Source organism: Odontesthes bonariensis, chromosome 15 (genome assembly GCF_027942865.1).
Source record: "Odontesthes bonariensis isolate fOdoBon6 chromosome 15, fOdoBon6.hap1, whole genome shotgun sequence".
Classification (NCBI taxonomy): domain Eukaryota; kingdom Metazoa; phylum Chordata; class Actinopteri; order Atheriniformes; family Atherinopsidae; genus Odontesthes; species Odontesthes bonariensis.
In genome coordinates, this window is record NC_134520.1 from 20,795,719 (window position 1) to 20,818,228 (window position 22,510).

At 40.5% G+C, this 22,510-nt stretch overlaps 1 protein-coding gene across 33 annotated transcripts in view; it reads right to left on the reverse strand.

Annotated features, from left to right (window-relative positions):
- Window positions 1–2,563: 2,563 nt before the first annotated feature.
- adgrl2a (adhesion G protein-coupled receptor L2a) overlaps window positions 2,564–22,510 on the reverse strand; it is a 99,386-nt gene continuing 79,439 nt past the window's right edge. For 2 of the 33 annotated variants that reach the window (XM_075485468.1, XM_075485465.1), the window contains 15 exons: window positions 21,859–21,981; window positions 21,305–21,510; window positions 20,484–20,657; window positions 19,698–19,910; window positions 18,729–18,949; window positions 18,090–18,156; window positions 14,205–14,296; window positions 12,934–12,978; window positions 12,604–12,630; window positions 11,693–11,861; window positions 11,331–11,492; window positions 9,530–9,626; window positions 7,795–7,923; window positions 7,053–7,070; window positions 2,564–5,136 (listed from right to left, as the gene is read on the reverse strand). In XM_075485468.1, coding sequence (XP_075341583.1) covers window positions 4,295–5,136; window positions 7,053–7,070; window positions 7,795–7,923; window positions 9,530–9,626; window positions 11,331–11,492; window positions 11,693–11,861; window positions 12,604–12,630; window positions 12,934–12,978; window positions 14,205–14,296; window positions 18,090–18,156; window positions 18,729–18,949; window positions 19,698–19,910; window positions 20,484–20,657; window positions 21,305–21,510; window positions 21,859–21,981 — 2,585 coding nt within the window. In that variant the 3' untranslated portion in view covers window positions 2,564–4,294. Of the gene's footprint in view, window positions 5,137–5,750; window positions 5,804–7,018; window positions 7,071–7,794; window positions 7,924–9,529; window positions 9,627–11,330; window positions 11,493–11,692; window positions 11,862–12,603; window positions 12,631–12,933; window positions 12,979–14,204; window positions 14,297–18,089; window positions 18,157–18,728; window positions 18,950–19,697; window positions 19,911–20,483; window positions 20,658–21,304; window positions 21,511–21,858; window positions 21,982–22,510 lie in introns of all 33 variants that reach the window. The other 31 variants (XM_075485498.1, XM_075485469.1, XM_075485500.1 and 28 more) reach the window with 27 other exon arrangements.

A 22,510-nucleotide genomic window follows, 5' to 3' on the forward strand; every position in this document is an offset into this window, starting at 1 on the left:
CAGCTCTCACAGTTGCTCGGTTTTTGATAAGCGTTGTATAGATCATCATGTATTACACTTCAAAAGTCTAAATACATGACATACAAGAGTCCATTAATATCTATAGCAAAACTAGAATCCACTGACCCTTGGGTTTCTGTCAAAATGTTTCCCATCCTGATTAAAAGGACTTTTGAGAGGTCTCACTTTCATTTTGTCATAAGAGTCAGCTGTACCCACTCGAGTTAAATGGGAACTGTAAACCGGCAAGGAATGATTTATTTCACCTGTGTCTTTTTTTTGTTTGTTATTTTTTTCCTCAAGCCAGTTACTCTCATTCTTTTTATATTTGAAATCCTGCAACTCGTAATTTCATAATTATGGGAGGGGATTATAATGAAGGCGGCTGGAGCTGCAGGTTAATTGGATTTTTCACCTCGACGGGACCACATCTAAGTCGCCCATGGGCCGCAAATCTGCACATTTGAAGTTGGGGACAGGACAAAAGAGGCTGTGGAAAGAAAAGAGAAAGAAGTTAAAAGAACCCTCTTTAACTTCAAGAGTTTGGGAAGTTACTTTTGCACTGCCAGTTACTGTTTGTGGCTTCAGAGGTTTTCCTTTGCTTGCTTTCATCCACGTTGATGGCATCTATAATTGGCAGTGTTTTTCTGTTCACAGGAGTTACTGCTGCAGAGGTTATTGATAAACTCTGAAATCCTTGGGACTTGGAAAAGGAAGTTTCTTAACTGAACTTTTAACAAATAAATTAATGTAGACTTGCAAAGCTAGTCAGAGCATGCTGTGGGCTTTTTCATTAACTATTAAATATTTTGATTCGATGGCTCACAGAATACATACTAATGACCTATTTTCTTTTTTAACATGATGATATAAAATCAAGTCACGGAGGTGGTGTGAATTAAAGTGTGATATCGTTATTTTTTAAAGTTGAAATCTGATTCCATAACTGCTAAAATTGTGCGAGGAGGAGAAGTATGTGAAAAATGGAGATTTGGGAGAAAAAGAAAAAAAAAATTTGTATATTTTGAAAATGATCTCTCACTTCACAATCATAGTTATCCATGTTCGACCGCTTATTAATCTCATGTGTCTTTTTAGTCCGGATCCCATCTATCTTTAGCAGATTCACTAAGATTCTACTGACAGTATTCTCTTCCTCCATTTCCAGGGGCGACTTGCTCCTCTGAGGGAAGAACTGAGCTCCCGGCCCCTCAGCTCTTGGCCTACTTCTAAATCAATGTTTGACAAGGGGCAAGCCTCTCCCTGAGCAAAAGACAGGGAATTAGAGGGGCTCTTTCATGGCGAGACGGCCACACGCAAAGCCAGGGGGTTCCAGGGCCACATTCTCTGTCGCAGACGAATAGTCAATCCCAGATCATATTTCCTTGTCCCTAATAATGAAAAAAATAAATAAACCTTCTTACCGAGAAGTTTATCCATGTCTAAGTTTGCAGTGTGAGGCTAAACAAAGAGACAGGGCCGATGAAAGGGGTGAAATTGCTTATCTGTTTTTTACAGAAAACATTGACATTTAGGATTCTGCTATGACGTGAACTTCGTTTTTCATTTTACTGTTTATAGAGGAGTCCTCCTATAAAGAGCAGTGAGCAGCAAAGTGAGAGGTGGTTCTTAGAATAATTCATGCAAAGAGCAAACTTACAGCTAAGGAAAAACAGCAAAGGACTTGAACAAAAAGTTTTTCTGCAGTTAACCTTCTCAACATAAAGTTTTTGCACACCTGTGCCACCTCTTTGTATTTATAGTCGTTTCAAATTAATGGACAGTTTCTTACTGCCAAAAATATTCTCCCTTATGTATTTGTGTCAAGTAATAACAATAATTTTGAAAATACAATTTTGAACTTTAAGGGTTGTAGACAGCTAAAAGCGAACTTTGTGGTTAACAATGCAGGTTGGATATCAATCCGATTTTTTTTCCCTCATTATAATTCCTTATGCCTTCCCCTTCAACAGTCAACGATCACCCTAACACTTGATTCCAAACTGACATTCAGAGGTCTGCACAAGAGATCACAAAGAACGTAATTCTTCCATAACAATTTGAATCCTCAGATAATTGCTCAAAATGTCACATAATTGTTGAAAAAACTCAAAGCAACACGCAGCCCACACAGTATTATGTGCGCTGTCATAAAGTGCATTTCTGCAAAGTTCTGAGTCATTTCCTTTCGATGCCAAATGGTAAACAGTGCAATTTCCAGCCACCCTACTGTGAGCTGTCACTCCGCCTCAAATGGTGTTAGATCAAAATGCTTCATAAATTAGCATTACCTGAGGCACAAATTGTACAGGAACTGACTGTAGACTGCAGCAGCAGTAGACATTAATTAGAGCAAATATATGTCATACCATGTATTATATATTTCTAGCTGCGGCCATGTGTAACATTGACCCCTTGTTAGGCCCGTGGACTCTTCTCAGTTCCCATGTGGCATTACAGCCAACATCGTATCACAGGATTTCAGCAGTGCCAGGCCCTTTAATTGTGCCCAACCTAGTACTCATTTAATAATATACTAAGTGGACAATGCTTTGAACCAGTGTCATTTTTGAACCTTTATTAGTGTTACAACCACACAGAGTAACATTTACAATGCAATTTTCCTACCTGAGTTTCTCATCTTTGAATCACATGGACAAATTTGGCTTCTCTAACACACACGGTGAAATGAGCTCTCTCTATTCCGCAGCGGTTTAAGAAATAGCAAAACAAAAAGCAAATAAATCCTTCAGAAAACAAATTTAGCAATTTGCCTTTCAAGGTGCTCGGGACTTACTTATAACCTGAGTCAAGGGTATTTTGTCCGCAGCAAAATAATCAAACCTGTTTTCCAAAACTGTACCAAAAACAGAAACCATTAAAAAGCAACTGGCATTTGACAAAAATTCTCACATTTATTGTATTTGTTAAACAAGTGTTGAACTTTACATCCGTCTTAAGTGATGAGCCCCTTATGTTTACATAAAAAAAAACATGAGCTACAGTACAGCATGTATACCAGTGCTGGAAAATATTATCACATTCCCCATCTATTTTTTGGAAAGATTTTAATAAATAGAATATCCAAACCCGAGCGGAAGAACTACATTTATGATAAAAACTTCATCGCTAAAAGTTGTTTTTTGAGTCTGTCGCGCTTGCCCGACACTCTGCTGCAGCTGTTAAAAAGATCCATCTCAATCAAAATCACACAAATAACTGTGCAATGCAGAAATCACCTTAACTGGGTTGTTGCAATCCCATCTATTAAAGGAATGCCACTTTGGCAAAGTCAAATGAACATGTCAATGGGCGATATCAACGGAACTCGTTAAGCAATAAACACTGTTCACAAGTGAAGAAAGTGATGATGCATATTTGTAATTGGTTGACTCCATCTGACTTTACGTTCAAACATACTACCATGAATGAAGTGTTGGAACCATAAACACACTGTATGACATATGTGCATCTTCTACACAATAGTCTTTCAAACGTTAAATTTTGAAATTAAAAGGTTTCTTTATATTTACTGCTTCCCATGAAGTTTTATTTTACACTGGCAATACAACAAAATATATATTTTAGCAGATTTCCTCAACAACAGTTCAAGGTACAGTTGAGAAAATATAAGGCCAGGGGCTTGATTGCTAGTGGTTATACAATCCAAACTTCATGGTGGTGGAGAGCGGCCAGGACCTTATATTCCTTCTCTAACAGTCTGATCAGGAACATTTCACAAACACGTCCATGTCCCGGTCCAGGGGTGTAGTTTTTTTCACAATAATAAAAATCAGACTTCAAATTAATTGTTGGGGAGTGTATGTACAACCTTTTGACAGGGAAACTGCTGTAGCCAGTAATGCCTGTTATTTTTTTTTGTTTTTTTTAACCTTTTTTTTTTTTTTTCAACCATTTTTGTACCTTAAATTTTTCTCAATTATTCAACAGCAGCAGCACATTTAAATACATAGTTGGCTTGTCTCTTAAAATTGAAATCTGACTCTGCATTTTATATACAGTCCTCTTAAAACCTCACACTGCCATTCCTGTGCTCCAAGTCTGTTTGTCTGCAGGTAAGAAGGTAGGAAGAGTGGTGATTCAAAGGGAAAAAGAGATGGCAATGCAAATGGGGGAGGAAAAGTTTGTAAATGGCAAGATTGTGTGACGGGGCCTCTAGGCTCTCTTCATAAACAAAAAATATTTATATATGCTTCCCGTGCCTTCACTAGTGTGTCCTGCAAGAAGTCAGGGTTGTGTAAGGGCAGGGAGGTTTGGGATGATTTAAATACATTTAAAGGCTTGTTACTAACTGCATCTGTCCTTCTCGTACATCACCCTCAGGGATGCAGTCCTCTTTAGTTATGGGAATAATGAAACCATCGCTGCTCCCTTTGCCTATCTGGTAATAGGCTTGGAGCTGGTGGCCAGCCCCTAAGTTAGGCATGCTCTTGTAATAAACGTCCTCATTCTCACTCCTCTTGGTGGGGGACAGATCTTCCACTACATCAGGGCTGCTCTCAGGGCACGGAGAGTCTCTTAGATTAGGCATACTAGTGTACAAGGAGTCTCTGTTTGGGGACTGTAGACTATCATCAGGGTTGGTGGGTGTCAGCTCGCTGACATAGGTATCAACTCCCCCGTCGGTCCTCACCTTCTTCTGTGGTGCATACAGAAGCGAGTGAGTCCGCTGGGGGATGAGCGGCGCCTCCAGCTCCTGCTGATGGTGCAGCTCGTGGCCCACTGTGTCACCCACGTGGACGAAGGATGATGCATCGGCAACAATAGCATCATCTTCGCTGCTGCTGCCACCTACCACCGTCACCTTGGGCGGAGCCCGCTCCGTGTGGTGGTGATGGTGGTACTGCGGCGGCTGCTGGTGGTGGGGTGGATGATGTAAACTGGAGTGCTGCTGCTGTTGGTGGCTTTTGTTACAGGCACGCAGGTTGTTGTGCACTAGCTTGGAGATGATCATTTTCTCGAAGGCAGCATCATCCAGGCTGAGGCCGCAGTCTACTACCTGCACACTGTCGCCAAAGTCCCCATTGCGGAGCGAGTAGCTATTGTTAAAGTTACCATTTAGCGGTAGAGTATCCATTGCACTTGTATCCCTCACCACATTGTTCAGTGAGTGCCCTGGAAAGACAGGAAAATGTGAGCGGGCTTTACATTAATCAGCAATAACAACCACGAAAGATAGAAACTTAATTTTAATGCTGTTTAGGATGCAGTTTCACATATAATACTCCGTTAATTTAAGCCATGCCATAAATCTGTTAGTTAGGCACAATCCTTAACATACAAAACATAGACATGCTTTTTTTTGCAATGAGAAATCATTTTACTTTCTCATAAATATATACATTTCAACTTTCCCTTCATCAATTGCTGTAAAAGAGACGGGGAGTTATGCCTTTAAGTCTGCCACAAATGTGACAAAGCAATGAAAAAGATCCCAAACAACATTAAGAAACAAACTGAAACAGTGAGCACCATCACAACACACCGGGCAAAAGTCCACAAATATGAAGCCAAAAAACGGGCAAGCTACAACACTTACAGGTTTTCTAGCAACTAATAGGTTGGATGTGCTGAAGTAAAGAAAAGGACAGAGATGGGAAAATGTGACAAAGACAGAAAAGGGAAAGTAGTTATGTAATAACATGTGGCAGCCATCTTTGTTCTCACTACAAGGGGAGCCCACAAGCAGCACTCCACCATCACCACACACAGCAGGTGAAAAGACTCACTTTAGACAACTCACATCATGTCTGTCTGCTCAGGCTATCTGGTCTAAGAGCAGCTGATGTATAAAAGAAAGTAAAATGATTTATTGTAACATGAATACTCATTAAAAAACAAACAAACAAAAACAACAACAAAAATAACAAAAAGTAAAGTAAAAGCCTTAACTGCAACTTAGCAAGAGCAAGGGTTCAGCAAATCAAGGAGACAAGCATTACACTGCTTTTACTTCTGTGAATTCATTGCCGAAAGCTACTTTGTGGGAAATTTCCCTTTCTGGCTTTTTTCCTTTTCCTTTTTTTTTTTATGACTTTGTGTCGGTACACTTGCTGTCCATTAGTTGGCAGCTTGTGTACCCAAAGCTCACAAAGGTCAGAGCTTGCCCACAGCCCGGCACTTGGCATCCGTCACAGTAACAGTTCCCAGTGAGACCCCGGTCACTATCAGAACAGCTCAAGAAAACACAGCCGCTACAGAGGTCAGCTGCAGTCATGTTAGGAATTTCTCAAAGCATGGAGGTCATGGAAAGCAGCGGCAAGAAATACAAATATTATTTATGCCATGATTGAAAGAGGAGATAAAGGAAAAATGTGCTCTGCTATGGCTGCTGCACCTCCTTGTATAAAAACATGTGAAGATTAAGATGGAGGTTATTGCAGTTATTCATGCTAATGTTTGTCAGTGTCGCAAGAAAAAAAGACAGGGGGTAGAGGTTTGGGGTTATAGGGGATACTAAATGTGCAGGTTTTATGGAATAAATTGAAAAAAAGAATAAAGAAAGTAAGGGAAACTGAGCAGCTGCTGCCATGACATCCGTGTTTTCGTGCCTGCTAGGTGGCAATTTAGTGTCCAGACAGGTGTCGTCAGGAAGGGTGTGACGGGAATACTACTGGACACTGAGACTGCCGAGTGCCACACGAGGACAGGCGTATGGTGGGGGTGGGAAATAAAAATAAGAATAGGAACAGAGAGAAAATCTATTTGATAAATTCTCCTTTTTAACAAAAAAAAATAGCAACACATTTTTGGTTGGTTAGCGTGACAAAAATAAGCAGGAGAGAGAAAAGCAGAGTAGTGGGCATTTGCAACAAATCTGGAAGATAATTTCAAATGGCCAATGAAACCTTTTATTTTCTTTCGGATTCAATAAGAATTTAGGTGGCTAATTTTGTGAACCACTTGCTCACTGAGTGTGTGTTAATGGCCTAAAAGTAAACCAGTGATTGTGCCAGGGTTTGGGTTGTTTTTAATAAGCATGCTGAAAAAAATTTACATTTGATAGGCAAAGTTAAGTTTTACTCCCATACTTGTCTCTCTGTAGGTCACTAGAGGAAAGCAAAAGGGAAAAGCACAAAACATGACAAAAGATGCCATTTCAGTCTCACAGTAGAAAAGCACATATAATCACAACTGTCTTTACAGTGTGATATAGACTTCAATTTAATTTGCAACCAAGGTGCAATGATTTTTTTCTTTAAAGTTCCTACTGGTATAATCTGTTATAAAATATTGTATCCATAAAAAGACAATCCCACAAAACTGCCTGCAGTTTTGACAGATTCTAAGGGGAAATGTCCATCTAATGCTGAGAAAAAGAAACAAATCTCCCTCCTAAGTTCAGGGAAATAAATCTTAATGATCATGCAGTTTAAACTACAGCTTCAGGTCTACACCACTGTTTACATTATCTCGAAGCAGAGCATGTAGTATCTCTTTCCCATCTTAATCATTATGTCCCGTTAAAAGAAATATGAGAACACAGGCTGGATCGAGGTGAACCACACAAATCTCTGTCGTGCCTGAAAAAACATGTGCGTTGTCACACACAGACACACACACACACACACATAATGTATATTGTCTATTTGCAACACAAGCTACGTACACTATCAAGCATTTGGGAGACAGTGATTGAGAGGGAAAGGTGATACTGCAGAGCATCCTGCTTTTCATTTGGTCTGCTGTAAACTCGACTGAAGTGGGACAGAAAGAAAGAAGGAGGAGAGGGAAGAAAAGCCAGAATCCTGTGAAAGAATTAAATAGGCACACCTGGCGAGTTAAACACTGGAGCTGTGGGGGTGTTACACACGACTGTCTCAGCCAGTAAGGTGTTATAAGGGTTGTTAGTGCCTTGTGGTCGCAGAAGAGGATTTGTTAGTAGATAATTCCCGGTCATTCCTGGAGTGGCGAGAAAGAGGATATGTTTGGAAGTTGACAGGAAGTTTCATGAAGAAAAGAAATGTAGAAAATATTGGCAGTTTGCTCCTTGAGGCATGTGTTTTTAAGAAAAGTTGTGAACAGAGATTAGGAGAAGATGAGATAAACCTTTATACGTCCTACAGCGGTGAAATTCACGAAAGTCTTGAAAAGCAGCAAGGCAAGCAAGGCAGCAGCTATTTCTACTTGTGCCTGAAATATACAAACTTTTCTTCGGCCTTTCGCTGCTGGCCCTCTACTTCATTTGTTATGTGTGTTGCAAGTGCTTCATAACTCATTTTTTACCAGCTAATTTTCAACCACCGGATCTCATTATTACATTTAGTCATCAGTGTGTTTCATAACTCATATTTACGTATCATCTTAAGCATGCATCATTTTTCAAAAAAATTGCACTGTAAATTCCAGTGGTTGTGCAAAGTTTCTCTGTTCCAGACAAGTCCGATCATAATTTCTTCTTCATGACAGACAGGTGAATCCTTACAGGTTTTCATATTAAAAATTTCAATTAGCTATTATCTCCCAAAGCCTAATCTCCCTCATTTTTCTTCTGAGCTTGCAGTGCGTTTTAAGGATCTGAGGTATTTCCACTGCCATTTATCACCTATGTTAAATGCCATCTGTCATGTTGAGAAGTCTCCAGGGATGTTTTTAATGACATGAAAGAGCTTCTAGGATATAGAGCCCTCCTTCAGTGCACTAACTCTCCGGGGTAACTACTACACCCTGGAGTGATCAATATCCAACCTTTGCATTAACATCTCCAGGAAATGTTACTGTAGGGAAAAAAAAAGCCCAACCTCTATATTGTCACTGATGTATCAGCAAGTCAAAATGGGCTTCAAAGCCCTTGATGTAATGTTCTATCTTCTGGGAAGTGACATCAAAAAGGAAAGAGAATGCAAAGAGCAGAAGCGACAGAAGTAAAAGAAGGGGAAGTTAAACTACCTTGGTGTCAACCCTCTTTCCCTTTGCATGCTTGGAGAATAATTTCAGAAGCAGCAGAGAGCCTGACAACGCACTAAGCATTCTGGGTCAGCCAGAGTTGAACATCATCTTCTCATCATCATATTTGTGCTCAAGCTAAATAATAAATGATAGTTTTACCCTCCCTTCTTCGTAAATCCCCGGTCGCCTTATATGGCAGGCAACAAATGGCCTTTTGCTGCATGTAAAGATTTTCTGAAAATAAAACGTTTTAGTTTATTTTAGTTTAGTCCATGCTTCCCTTGAGCCTGGGTTTGAACTGGGTATAGACAGTCAGCTCTTAAATAAAAAAACTGCCTTGTCCCAATATGACACCAATGTTAGCAGCAAGAATGACAACGCAGCATATAAGGATTTTTGTGGACCTCAGCTGGCAGAACAGGAAATCTATGCTGAAAACCTCAGTCTTCCCCTTCAATCTTTTATTAATCCTACGACTCTGTCTTCTCAAGCTGAGAGCATTTATTACAATTACCTGTACCCTGTGTGATGGTAAGATCATTGGAATTTGAAGGTGGTATTTTTAGCTACATGATGAAATGTGTGCATAGGTGTGTAGAGAGATGAGGTGTGAACTGACCTTGGTTAAGGGTGGAGGTGCTGTTGATGTCACCTGAGATAAAGGAGGACTCAGATTGCTTTCTTACGGTGTCATTCCACATTCTCCTGATACGACTCTGTCAGGTCAACAAGGGACAGTCGTTAGGACTCTGACAAGCTCGCTCACCTTTCAGATCAACTTTCATGTATTTCTTATGTACTCACTGCTGACTACATCACTCCTTACCAGTGAGGGGAGAGCAGTCCTAATGTTCACTTTCTCTGTACGAGTGTTTTAAAGATACTTTCATGCTTTCATCAAGTCAACTTCTGAAAGACTTTGACTCCTTTGGCTAAGGCGGGAGACTAGCCAAAGTAGGTGTAGGTGATACCAGAGTCTCTCTAGAAGCACAACACATCTAATGCTCAATGTCTATTAAGGCCTATAATCCATGAATGAGACTGGGGTCATTCAGACATCAGTCATTTTTTGCAACTGCGGCTCTCCCTGCAGTAAAAAGTGCCTGTAATGCTCTTTAGAAAGTGCAATACAGCATTCCATGCACATGGCGTTAGTGAGAAAAGATAAAAGCAAGTGCTAAAGGGGGTAGAGCAGAAAAAAGGTATTCATGCAGCACAGCGGATGCTGATTGTAAAATGTAGAATCATGTTGGTGTCTCTTAATCTACTTCTGAAGATGAAATGCTGAATAAGCATTCTTTCAGCAGTACCAACATGCTCATGAAATACTAAATACTGAGTACTGATAGAAACGTTTCAGACCATTTCAAGATTTACAAATTTCATGTTTCAGATTCATCTTAAAAGGGAATCAATTTGTTATTTTAAGAAAAAGCAGGTATTACAATTCTTTATTTAATACTTAATTAGGACATATTTAGCAGCAATGGGAGCCTCAAGAACTGGGAATCATCTTCCAAACTTGGTATTACTTTCCTTTGAAGTTTTATCTTATTCTTATTCTTCTTGGACTGGGAGCCTTTTCAGGTCTTTCCAGGGATACTCTTCTGGGTTTTTGTCCATACTCTTGCTGTTACTTTGGGAGTTTCACAGAGCTTTCCTTATTTATTTAGTTATTTACATTTTTTTGAAAAGTAAAACTTTGATAGTTTTCACTCAGGATTTCTTTGGATTTGTCCATCATCCATCCTTCCCTCTAACCTGACTGGTCTTCCAGGCCCTGACATGGACAAGCTTCCCCACATAGTGATGCAGCCACCACCGTGTCTCACTATAAGGAAGGTAAGAATGAGGTAATGTGCTTGTTTCCCCTCACAAACTGTGGGGAATTATATCAAACTTTTATCTATCGGACCAGAGAAAATTGCTTCTCGAGGTCTGAGAGTCATTCAGTTGCCTTTTTAGCAAACTCCCAGAGGGCTGTGTTTTAGTGAGGCATGGCTTCTTCTACCATAAAGGTCTGATTGCTGGAGAGCTTCACTAATGCTTGTTACTCTGCAAAGTTCTTTCATCTCCACAAAAGAACTCTACATCTCGTTCATTGGGCTGTTGGTTACCTGTCTGACCAAAGACCTCCATCCTAAGCTATTCAGTTCAAGATATCTGTCTGAACTTTTTCCATTTAACATGACAGAGGCTATTGTGCCATTTTAAATACAGCAAAACTTTTAGAGTATTCTCCCTCAGATTTCTCCCATGACACAATCCTTCTTTGGGTCTGAACATTTTCCATCAGCACTGTACATACTCCGATGTCAATGTTTAAACATAAGGTTTCATGTTGTAGTGTAAATGAGCTGCATGATGAGTGTATCTGAGCAGGAAACACTAGGGTGTGCTCCTCTTAATGTGGCACTCACTGTGTCTTTAACTGTGTAAAGGTGCTGGTCTACCTGTGTACCAGAAGAGTAACGTGCACTGGTCCGTGTGGTGGAAGTCTTTGCAGAACTGTGCGAGCTCTCAGTCGGCAGCCCTCCGCAGCAGTACGTGTGGCGGAAGCACTTGCTGTACTCTTTACGGACCTGCATGAGCAAACAGCCAAGCGTTTACACAGACTGTTGACTTTAAAAAATGACTTAGCTGCGATATCAAAGCAGGCACTGTTTGGTCTTTATATTAGCATGCAGGACAATTGAGAATACTAGAATGCTAAATTTCAAATACCTTTCAACTTGAAGGACGAATCAAAAAGCTTTGACAAAGCAGATAAAAAGAAACTTACTTTTTTCTGAAGAAGGCAGTGGAAAATGAAGATAAACATTCCTTGGAAGGTGTTGAATATGGTAAAGAGGTATGCCATGACAATCGAGGCCTCGCTGATGAAGAAGAGACCGAAGGACCATGTGAGACCCAGCAGGCACAGCAGGGCAAAAGCCCCCATGACCCAGGATCTTTGGGATAGAAAAAAACAAAAACAAGAAGAGGACAAATCCAACATAAGAGATGTTCAGTGACAGAGAGGCATCTGGGATGTCTAATCCCTACATTTAATCACTGAGAAAATTTAGCAAAGAAATTTGTACAACTAGTGAAAGGAAAGAAAAAGAAAAAAAAAAACAATTCCAAAAACACATGTGTGTCATCCCAACAAACCCTTATAAAACTCTCAGTCCATACTCAATGCAGTTCCTGCCTTTAGACAGACACGAAGGAATAAAAACCTTGATGTAGTTTTCTGTAAATAAATTTATATGTGCTAAAACATACCAACAACCAGAGAGCACAGTATGTTAAAAAAGTACAAAATACAATTACATATTAAACAATTATCTACTGTGTGTTATCAGAACAAGAACAAGAACAAGAACAAGAACAAGAACAAGAACAAGGCATGTATAAAAAAAGAGTTCCAGGAGAATTCACTGCTCTGTGTGTAAAGGTCCCGTGGAGCCTTCAGACACCAAGAGCGGTCACAGTTCAATGCTCACTCACACAACAATAACCACAACACTGGACTGATGAAAATGGTGAATGTGACCATCACAAGGAGGGTGGCTGAGAAGCTTTGAAGCTGCAGTTTGGGCGAGGATGAGCGGGCAAAAGAAAGAAAAAGACGGAAAGAGAGGGAAAAAAAGGGCGAATTGGGGAGAGTGGAGAGAATAAACTAGAGACTTCTGGGCAACATGTTCTTACTTGATAAACTGTTTATTATCTTCATAGCTAGAGAGCATGATAGGCAGGAAGAGAAAAACACAATTAGATCAGAGCGCAGAACAGCGTGGGTTAGTTGGTACGACGTCTTCAACTTTGATCCAAGGGAAATCACGGGAAGCAGTGAAATTAAGGGTCTAACAAGTACTAAGATTTGTATGTTTTGCTGTTGAGGATTTAATTATAAAATTCTATTCAAAGCAAAGCATTTGGTCAGAGCACATTATCTGTGGTTGAATTTGCATTTATGCTACTGATGGGTGGGTGGTGTTGTGTGGGTAAAATTATCTGAGGTGCATAGTAAAAGCTTACCCAGGCAAATCTGTATTATAGTAGCCATCACAAACGCGATAATTACTGGTGTGGATCACAGAACAGAGAGAGAGGAAGACGATGAGAGGAGAAAAGAAAGGAGAGGGTGTGCGTTAGCTTTGCCTTCTCATGCAACATGCGATGATCATTGTGCTAAATTGACTCTCAGAGCAAACTCTGGCACAAAGAACACAAAGAAAATGACCACAAAGAAAATGGCTATTAGTAAACATTGTATTTTAGCAGTATAAACAAACCTAGATTAAATCATTTCTAACATCCACGAGGAACATGTACACCAATCTGAAAGCAACCAAGTTCAGTAAATGTGGCCCACTGTGGTTTCCTTGATAAGGGAGTAGTCTATCACAAATACACCAAGAAGTCTAAATAAGCCTTTTTCTGACTGTTCACCCTGATTGCGGTTATACCACAGTGCTGCAATGTGGTACACATTCCCTAAGAAAAAATCTAAAATAACAAACACTGACTATAAATAGCAGCAGTGCTTCTCCTACACAGAGTGGTGGCAGTTTGAACACTTACCGTAATAATATAATGGTGCAAACTGGCACTACTACTGCACCCAACAAGCCCATACAACTCCAAATAAAAGAGGTCCCGAGTATCCGCTTATAGCAAACAGCAGTAAATATTGTTCTATTGATAGGGGGGAAGAAAAAACTAATTCTTCTTATGGGAAATGATGGGGTGAAAAGCCTGAAATAAAGCAATGATGGTCAGTTGGAGTGGTGGTATTTGGTCTCTCTGGGATTACAACCTGAGATCTATAGAGGAATCTAGTTGAACATGTTCCAGTGGCAAACACACATATTAGCCGTTCCGCCGCACCCCACCCTATCAAGAGCGAGCTCTGCATAGTTAGGCTGCAGCCTTAAGAGTGATGTGTGTCATGCCGGTGCAATTCTGTGGCTGGTGGTTTGGAGCAAACAACACAGCATGAAAAGGAGGCTCAAGAAATACTTGAAATCACAATGACAGTTAGATCACGCTAGAAGTAAAACATTCTTTTAACCCCCCCCCCCCCCCCCCCCCCCCCTCTGATTTAGATAATTTCAAAATTAAACCATATTACAAAAAACAAAATGAAAAGATAGAGAAATCAACTCTTATGTTTTTTTTTATTATTTGTGTGGAGGCAGGGGATGAAAAACCAATACCACAAGAGCAAAATAACCTTACATTTCTCCAGTGATAATCTGCAGACACAAAGGAGAAGGTTGGGGTTCAGCATAAGACGCTTCACTTACTTTATATTCTCCAGTCGGCTAGAGTCTGGTTTCAGGGTGGTAGAGTGCTTCACCATTTTGTACATTGTGATCACCAAGAAGATGAGATTGAGCTGTCAAAACACAGTAATGGCAGCGTTAATTCATGAAGATGTATGACTGAAGATATAGCAGACAGAGAAAAAACTGTTAATTTGACTATAAGTATTAAAAGTGGAGAGCCTTCACTCTGCATGTCCACAGACTAATCCAATAAAGATCTATCGTTCCAGCTAGTCTCAGACAGGCCGACTGGCGCCAAATTTAGTGTCATTCTATATCAATAAGAGCATGGAAATGCATTAAAATCCATCACTGAGAAAAAGAAAAAAAAAAGAAACAGCCACACAACAGCAGTCTGGCTATTTCAGAAGAATATGAAAAGTAGCAGGAGAAATAAGAGAGCCTCATGTTGTACAAAACAACTGCATATCATTTTATGCACATAGTGAAATATTATAAGGTATATCCACCAACAAAAGGCTTGAGGGAACATGGTATATTTTGCTTGATTTCCCTGTGTGTCCTGATAAAAGGAGTGAAATAGAGAGGGGGAGAGGGAGAGGGAGCGTTCTTGTATGAAATCTTAAGGGAGAGGGTGGCACATATCAGGTTCAGACAAGGATACCATGTGCTGTGTTTCTGAGCACATTTATTTGGTACCTTAAAAATCAATAGTGTGATTTAGAGACACAAAGGCTGAATGGTCCAGCAAGGCGCCCCTCCAAATAATTTACTTCAAAAACATTTATTCTGCTGCGAACCAGTCCTCGACACAGCATGTACAAGCACTCACGGCAGATGTACCAAACTGTGTTTGTACTGCAAGCCAGCCATGTATAAATAATGTTAGGGAAAGGCTGAGGAAGAAAAATTGAGATGTGTGTCTCCAATAGAGCATATCAAAAGATCAAATGCATGCAACAATACATCAGAAAGCAAAACACACAAATAAACACATTTGCGATGGCAAAAAGCTTTTTTTTCCCGGGGAACCTTACAAACGGTGCATTACAGTGCCTCTGCGTTATTTCTAGAGTGCCAGAAAGAAAAATGGAGACGAATTGCTAATACGAGGGACCTTTGTGAGCTGGACTCAGACCACAGCCATTCACCCTTGAGCATAAATTTCTCTGTGTTCGGGTGCACACAGCTATCAAAAGACTGCCTGTGATCAATACATCACCCCCTCCACATGCAATCAACTCATGGGGCCGCACACAATAAGTCAGGCTCTCTGAGATAGGGACGACTGGAGGACAAAAAGAAAGAAATGGAGAGAAGTAGGGAGAGAAATCGTGAACCCACTTTTATATCATAGACGGCACTGAAACTCTGTTTTGTTTCGCAGCTATCCGCCATTATTTCTGTCAGCCGTCTGCATGAGTCAGACGGTGGGGGTGAGGGAGGAATAGGTGGGCGAGGACTTTTCAAAAACCCTTTCACACATGGAGTGGTGACATGGATCCAATGAGACAGAGGAGAGGGACACAGTACTTTAAAGTAACCTAGCAGCATGGCACATGTTCCCACCCCCACTGACATGCTTTCGCAGCCCTTCCCGGGGATCCCTCTTGCTGGAGCGGAGCTGCCTTGCCTTTATCCTTCACTCTGTCTCTGAATCATCACTGCAAGCCATGCAGAAGCACCTCGCCTCACTGGGACTGAGGAGAAAGCTTTTTTCTGAAGTGGACTGTGTGTGTACACACTGAACTTCAAATGAACTGCTGGGGATAAAATATTAAAGGTGCAGATGGAGCTGTCCAGATGACAAGAACTGCTCGCGACGTGTCATGATCCAAGAGGCCTTGGGTTGAAGCTATCTCAAGCATACTAATGGCTCCCCCCTCCACTCATTACTTCCATGTTCCCCTTTCATGGAGCTAATACCTCCTGTGCCCAGAGACAAGCGACCTCTGCCTAAGAACATGGATCTAAATGCCTACTCCCAGCTTTGGTTTTCACTCAGTATTTCGTACTCTTTTCTGGTGCATAAAAGCTGGTAAAAACATGACCACCCGAGGCCAAACATAGTTTGAGTTACATGTGGGGATCTACACATAAGCTAAAGCTGCAATATTTTCTCCTTTTCTCTTGCTCATGTGCCTTTTCTACCCTCTCTCTCATTGACAAGGACAAAGCCAATTTGTAGAGAAACCAGGGTCATGGATGATGTCGACAAACCTCGCTACTGCACAGTCCCCTGAGGTGTCCCTTTCTAGGGTGCTTTGTCTTTTTGAGACAATTGTTGCATAAAACCAGAGGGGCAGGGAGCTAAGCCGGAGCCAGTGCAACAAAGCCTCATTCCTGTCACACATTAGCACTGCAACAATACATTAGCTCCTCGAAGGGTCATGATTCTATCTCTCCGGTCATCACCGCTGGGATCCTGATCATCATTTCCACTGCAGACATATTTTTCATGCAAATTATCATGAGAGCAAGACTCGATTGGAAAACAATGAGGCCCCAGTTTAAGGAGAGGAAACATATTCCTGTGTGGCTGACATAGCATTTGCTGAGGCAGGGAGAAATGTATGTTTACTTTGATACAATGTTAGGTTTTCTTCAATTATAAGCTCACACATTCAAAGTGGGTGTGGGGAGGAAACAAAATAAAAAAGAAATGAAAACAAGAATGAGGCAGTTCAGCATTTACTCAAAGACCTTTCAATTCGGCATAGACCGTCGTCAGGTCTGCTGTGCACTTCCTCATCCATGTTTAAATGCATCATTGAGAGGCAACGTTTCTCTTTGACAAAACTGTGAACTGCAGTCCGGTAAGCAGATTTGTCTTTTATTTATACTGCCACCACACACAAAGAGCAGTAATGTAGCTTTGCTTTGAAAACTCTGAACAGTCTGCCAATAATGTGCAGACACTCACTGGAATTTGACACGGCTGCCCCTTCCCTCTAGTATATTTTCCATGTCAGCTTGATGTTCAACAGAGGTCACTGCATCTGTAGATAGTATACCAACCATTAGATTGTATAATGAACATGGTGCTGAACAAATACCACCCAACCTTTCTGCATGGAAGCAAGACACGTTTGCAGAGCTTCCTCGTTCCTTGGTGTACATGAGAGCAAAGAAGACACACTGCGGTCGGCTGAGAGGATATATGTGAGGGACACTGTATGCTATTTCCCTTATTCTTGCACAGGGAAGTCCGACTCCCTGAGGTCTCGTTCTTCTGAGGCCCTCTGATGGAGCGGGAGATAATAATGTCATGACCAGTAAATAATTTCATGCCTCTTTGGGACATATGTCAATATGATAGGCTATATATCCCTCACCTTTGACAGTCCTTAACCAAACAAAGAGGTGCCCTTGCTTTTATTCTTGCTGACACTGCCATCTGCTATTTACTAAAAAAAGTAGACAAACACTTCAGGAAGAAGATGAATCAGAGGAAGCAGGAGAGGTTAAAAGGAATAATGAACATTGTTATCTAACATTCCCAATCTGCTGCATAATACCTATTTACCTAAATACATTGATCCGACGTTTAACATTTTTTCCCTTTGCCATCAATGTGAAGTGACATTACCAGAGGCTATAAGGTAATCTCACTTCACAAAGTTGTACAAATGTGAGGTGAAAGAGCAACGTCAAGTCCTGATTCTTGTCAGGTGATGAGAAGCAGAAAGTATTGTTGGGTTCCTTCGAAATCTGTCTTTGACTCGGAATGAACCTGTCATCGCTGTGGAGACCGGGGGGGGGGGGGTGTACAGTTGACTTTTTCCTTCAGTTCAACCATCTCACTTCCCCAATCTTCCTCCTGCTTCCCTTTCATCTTGCACTCTCGATCCCGTCTGCACTCTGTCAGTCTCAGTATTCAAAGCAAAATATAAAATAGCTTACCATGATGACAAAGGTAACAGGTCCAATGAAACTCCATATGAAATGATTGTCCACACTTAGCCAGCACCTATGAGAGACACAGACTTCAGCTTTAGGCAGCACAAACAATAAGAAATAGGTCTCTTGAGCTGAGATTATTTAATGTGTGGACTATGATTTTTGTATCAATATTGAATCTGAAGTGTTTTCACATGCTGAACATCAATGCATTTGTCCAAAATAAAACGAAATACGCCAAGTAGTCAACAGTAACTGCCAAGTCTTAGCTGCGATATGGTCATTAATCTATGTAAAAGGCTTCTTCTGCACAGTGCTGCTCTCTTTAAGGGAGCATTTACAAACAAGAGGTCACAGGAGGGTCTTTTGAGCAGACAGGCATTAATGAAGTTGCACCCTCCAGTGAAACCACAGCGTCGGGTCTGTCAACCACTTTAAAATGACATGAAAAATTGAACAGCTGCCCATCCCTGGCAAAGGGAGCTCAAATGTTTTGGTGTAGTCTCCAGGGATGTGCAAAAGGTACGGGAAAAGATGAGTTGATTTCTCAGCTAAATCTGCCTCATAAGAAGGCTCACACAGTGGCACATCTGGCATGTCTGCTCTGCATTTCCATGACTTATTTTGTGGAGCGGAACTTACGCTTTCTTGGTCCCGTAGCTCCCGTAGTCAATAGCTGCAGAGACACCGACCACGATGGCAGGGAAAAGGTAACCAGACACATAGTAGTACTTCTTCCGTGAGTATTCACTCTCAAAAACCTCCACAAGCATGAGGTACAGCTGAACTCCTTCAAGACACATCCAGGAGAAAGAAGCCAAGAAGAAGAAGTGGAGAATCCCCGCAATGATGGCACATCCGATCTGAGAAAGAACAATACGTTTTTTTTAGGCAAAGAATACGGAATAGAGGACTAACAGTTACAGTTCATTGGTAAAGTTAGATTAGATTAGGTTATAAAATAACAATGATTTGAACATGATAAAGAAAGAAGAGGCAGTATCTCTGCTGTGGTACCACCATACCTTATAAAACCCCCACTGAAAAGATGACATTCACCATCTCTGCTTGTCTAATTCATCAGAATATGTATCAGTACAATTGAATTTTTTTTAAATGAATATTCATTCACCACTTGGGCTCTGACTACGCAATGGCTTACTTTTCCAGCAGCGCAGCAGAAATGAAAATGTCATAATGTGTTGTGAGGTTACAGTTAATAGATGAAAACTTACAGCTCAACACTAGCAACTTGGATTCCGAGCAGCATGCACTAAAATGTTTTTTTATGTCTTGAGATTGACGGGTTAATGTGGGTAAAAAAAAGAAGAGTAAAAGTGGTGTGTACACAGGCTTTGCCATTACAACGGTGGCTTTAAGTGAAAGAGGAAAAAAAGTCCTGTCAAATATAAAACATGCCTCACTTAGTAATCTGTATTAATGGTGCTGTCCCACACTTGTCATGTCGGGGACAGGTGGGGAAGGTTAGAAATAAACAGTGCTTAAATTCCCATCCATTTGGCCCTCATAGCTTCTTTTGTTTTGTGCGGAGATAAAGTGAAGGGGAATGAATCAAAACCAAATCAATAGGGTGAGGTCACTCCAGCTTACCTTCGGTTCTGTCATATCGATGCCAATTAGGAATATTAACTCTGCAATGAAGAGATTAATGCACAAGTTCTTGTGGATGGTGTTGCGATCGCTCTGCAGGCCCCGGAAGAAGCAGAATGTGAAGATGCAGATCATGAGGCAGACGAGGGACACCACAATGCCGACACGAGTGATGACAGTGAGGAGCAGCTCATGATGATCTCTAATGTTGCCCTGGAAAATAGCACAAATTAGATATCAATTTACAAAGTATGTTTCTGTGGCGGGGGAAGCCACAACATTTTTCTTCCAACACTAAGCAGAGAGATGGAAGCAATCTTATGTTATGTACAATTATATAATGTTCTTTTAGATGTATATACTCTCCTTCTGGGTTTTATAATACATTACTTAATAAAAACACAAACACGGCAAAAAAGTTGTAGGACACTGGGGGAACATGCTGACTCAAATACAATCAATCAAAGGGGAAAAAAACAAAAACTTAAATTCATACATCATCCACTGAAACCAAAAGATAGAACAACATAAATGATCTCATCTCTGTGCAAAATAAACCTTAAAAAAGTCCCAAGATATTTCTGATGGGGCACAAAATGAAACAAGATTTTTTTGTCTCTTTCAGTTTAATATTTAATAAACAAATTTAAAATTGATATTTCAATTTAAGCTCAAACAACCTCACAATTCACTTTCTAGCTTTTTTTCATTTGCAGGTGCAAGACAAAGGTTGTTTTGAGCTTTGTAGAAAACTTTAAGATAAAAGACAAAAAAAACCTGACATACTGAGATTTCACGGTGTGCCATGAGGATGGCGAAGTTGGTGAGATGGCTGCATGAGCAGGTGGTGTGTGTTTTATTGGAGTCCAGGAGTTTGCAGCCTTGGGTGGACCAGTAACCCATCATACTCCTCTCAGAGTAATTCCAGAAGGAGCAATTGGAGTTGAAGTAGTGCTCCATCTGCAGATAACAAGAGATATGGTTAAGTGTCCAAATAATTGACTTCCTGAAATTGAAGCACATGTAGAACACAAAGGCCATTTACCCCCTACTCATACAAAGTATTTTTCTGCACTGATATGGATGAGGATTTTTCACTTCACAGCTCTCATGAAGCTATTCATATGTTGTATCTCATTTGGCACGTGCTTGCCAAATCTACCGAAGCATGGTTGAGTATATGAGGCCTTAATAACAGAGGGGCATAATTGTTTGATGGCATGTCTTTAGAATTGCACAATTTCTCTGATAAAGAATGGAGTCACGCACGGCCCTCTGGGAACTCTAGTGACAACTTTAAAAGAAGAAAGATAATTGGTGCTGCAGTAATTTCATCCCAGATTGTAGGGCTAATCTAGGAGTTAATTTCCCTCACTATAAAAGAAAATGGGTATCATTTATATTCCAATGTTGATTAAAGAATTAGTTTTCATTAAGAATTCACTTAGGTTCTAAAGACTTCTTTAATTTGATGTTCAATGACTTAAATAAACTGCCAACTGACCTAGTCAGACATTTACAATTTAAATTGCAGATCTCTGTCTACTGGCTGTTCCTCCTGGTGTTTTTAATATGAACCCTTCATTCATTCCTACAGGGAGACTCACGTCAATGTGCTCCAGGGTGAATATCACTGGTTCATTAATGAACACGCGGCTGGACTCTTTGTTGATTGAGGCAGCGATGATGTCAGAATTGACGGCCACCGACACGTTGCGGCCATAAGCCTCGTTGGCCATCTTGATGGTGGCATTCTCTGTGCTGAGGAACTGGCTTAGGTTTTTGTAGAGCACAAAAACCAGCCTGGCAACTCCTGCAGAGGGAAATATGTCATCAGAATAGGAGAAAAAAAAATAAAGTTTTCACAATGTACACGGAGAAAACTGTGGTGACAAAAAAATGCAGACCAGAAAGGACCAAAAAACAGTTGACATTAAATGCAGTGTGATTGAATTAAAATATTAAATAAATGACCACCATCAAGAAGATAAATATAAGCGATTAAGAATGCTTTCTTACTCTTAGAACAGTGCACAGTCTCCTCATCTTCTCATTGGTACATAATGAGGAGCAGGTCAAGCGTATTTTTTCCTGCTTGTTCAATAATCACTTTATTTGTGTCTGAGTTATTAGAGTCAATTCCCTCTTTTCTTAAGCTTACCATTCCGACTGTTAAGCTTGACAGTATTGGCTGACAGTTGGATTGAGACCCCACTCTTGCTGGATTGTGGAAATTTAAAGTCCTGAACCTGGCCATCTGTGTTGAGCACGTACACATCCAGAACTGCAAGGCAGAGGATTGGTTGGAAAATAAATGTGAAAGAAAAAATAGAAAAAGTCATTAAATCAGATGAATCAGATACAAAAGGCACAGAAGAAAAAGAAAAAAAAAAGCCCGAGCTCTCTTTCTGACGATACAACACAAACTGTTCCATTCTGCAGACCAAAGGGTACATGAGCGTGTCATGTGAACACCAAATCTTAGTGAGAGTGAGCTATTTAATAAAAACGTCAATCACGAAGCGATCATTTTGTCCTAGTGATGAATATGAGTAATAATAGTAAGAAAAATTCCCTCTGTTTTGCCAGTGGAAGAAAATGACAGAAGGAAAAGAAAGAGGAGGCTGTGGAAAAACAATGTACTTTTTCTGACTCCACAGCAGGCTAATGTTCACATTAATGTATAAAGTTACAAGGTCTAGACGTATACATTTATAACATAAGCGTGCGCAATCAGAGAATCTAGTCTATTTAATTGTCTGATATTCATCACTTTGTCAGTAAGCGACTCGTTAAACCTAATATGGGTTGTT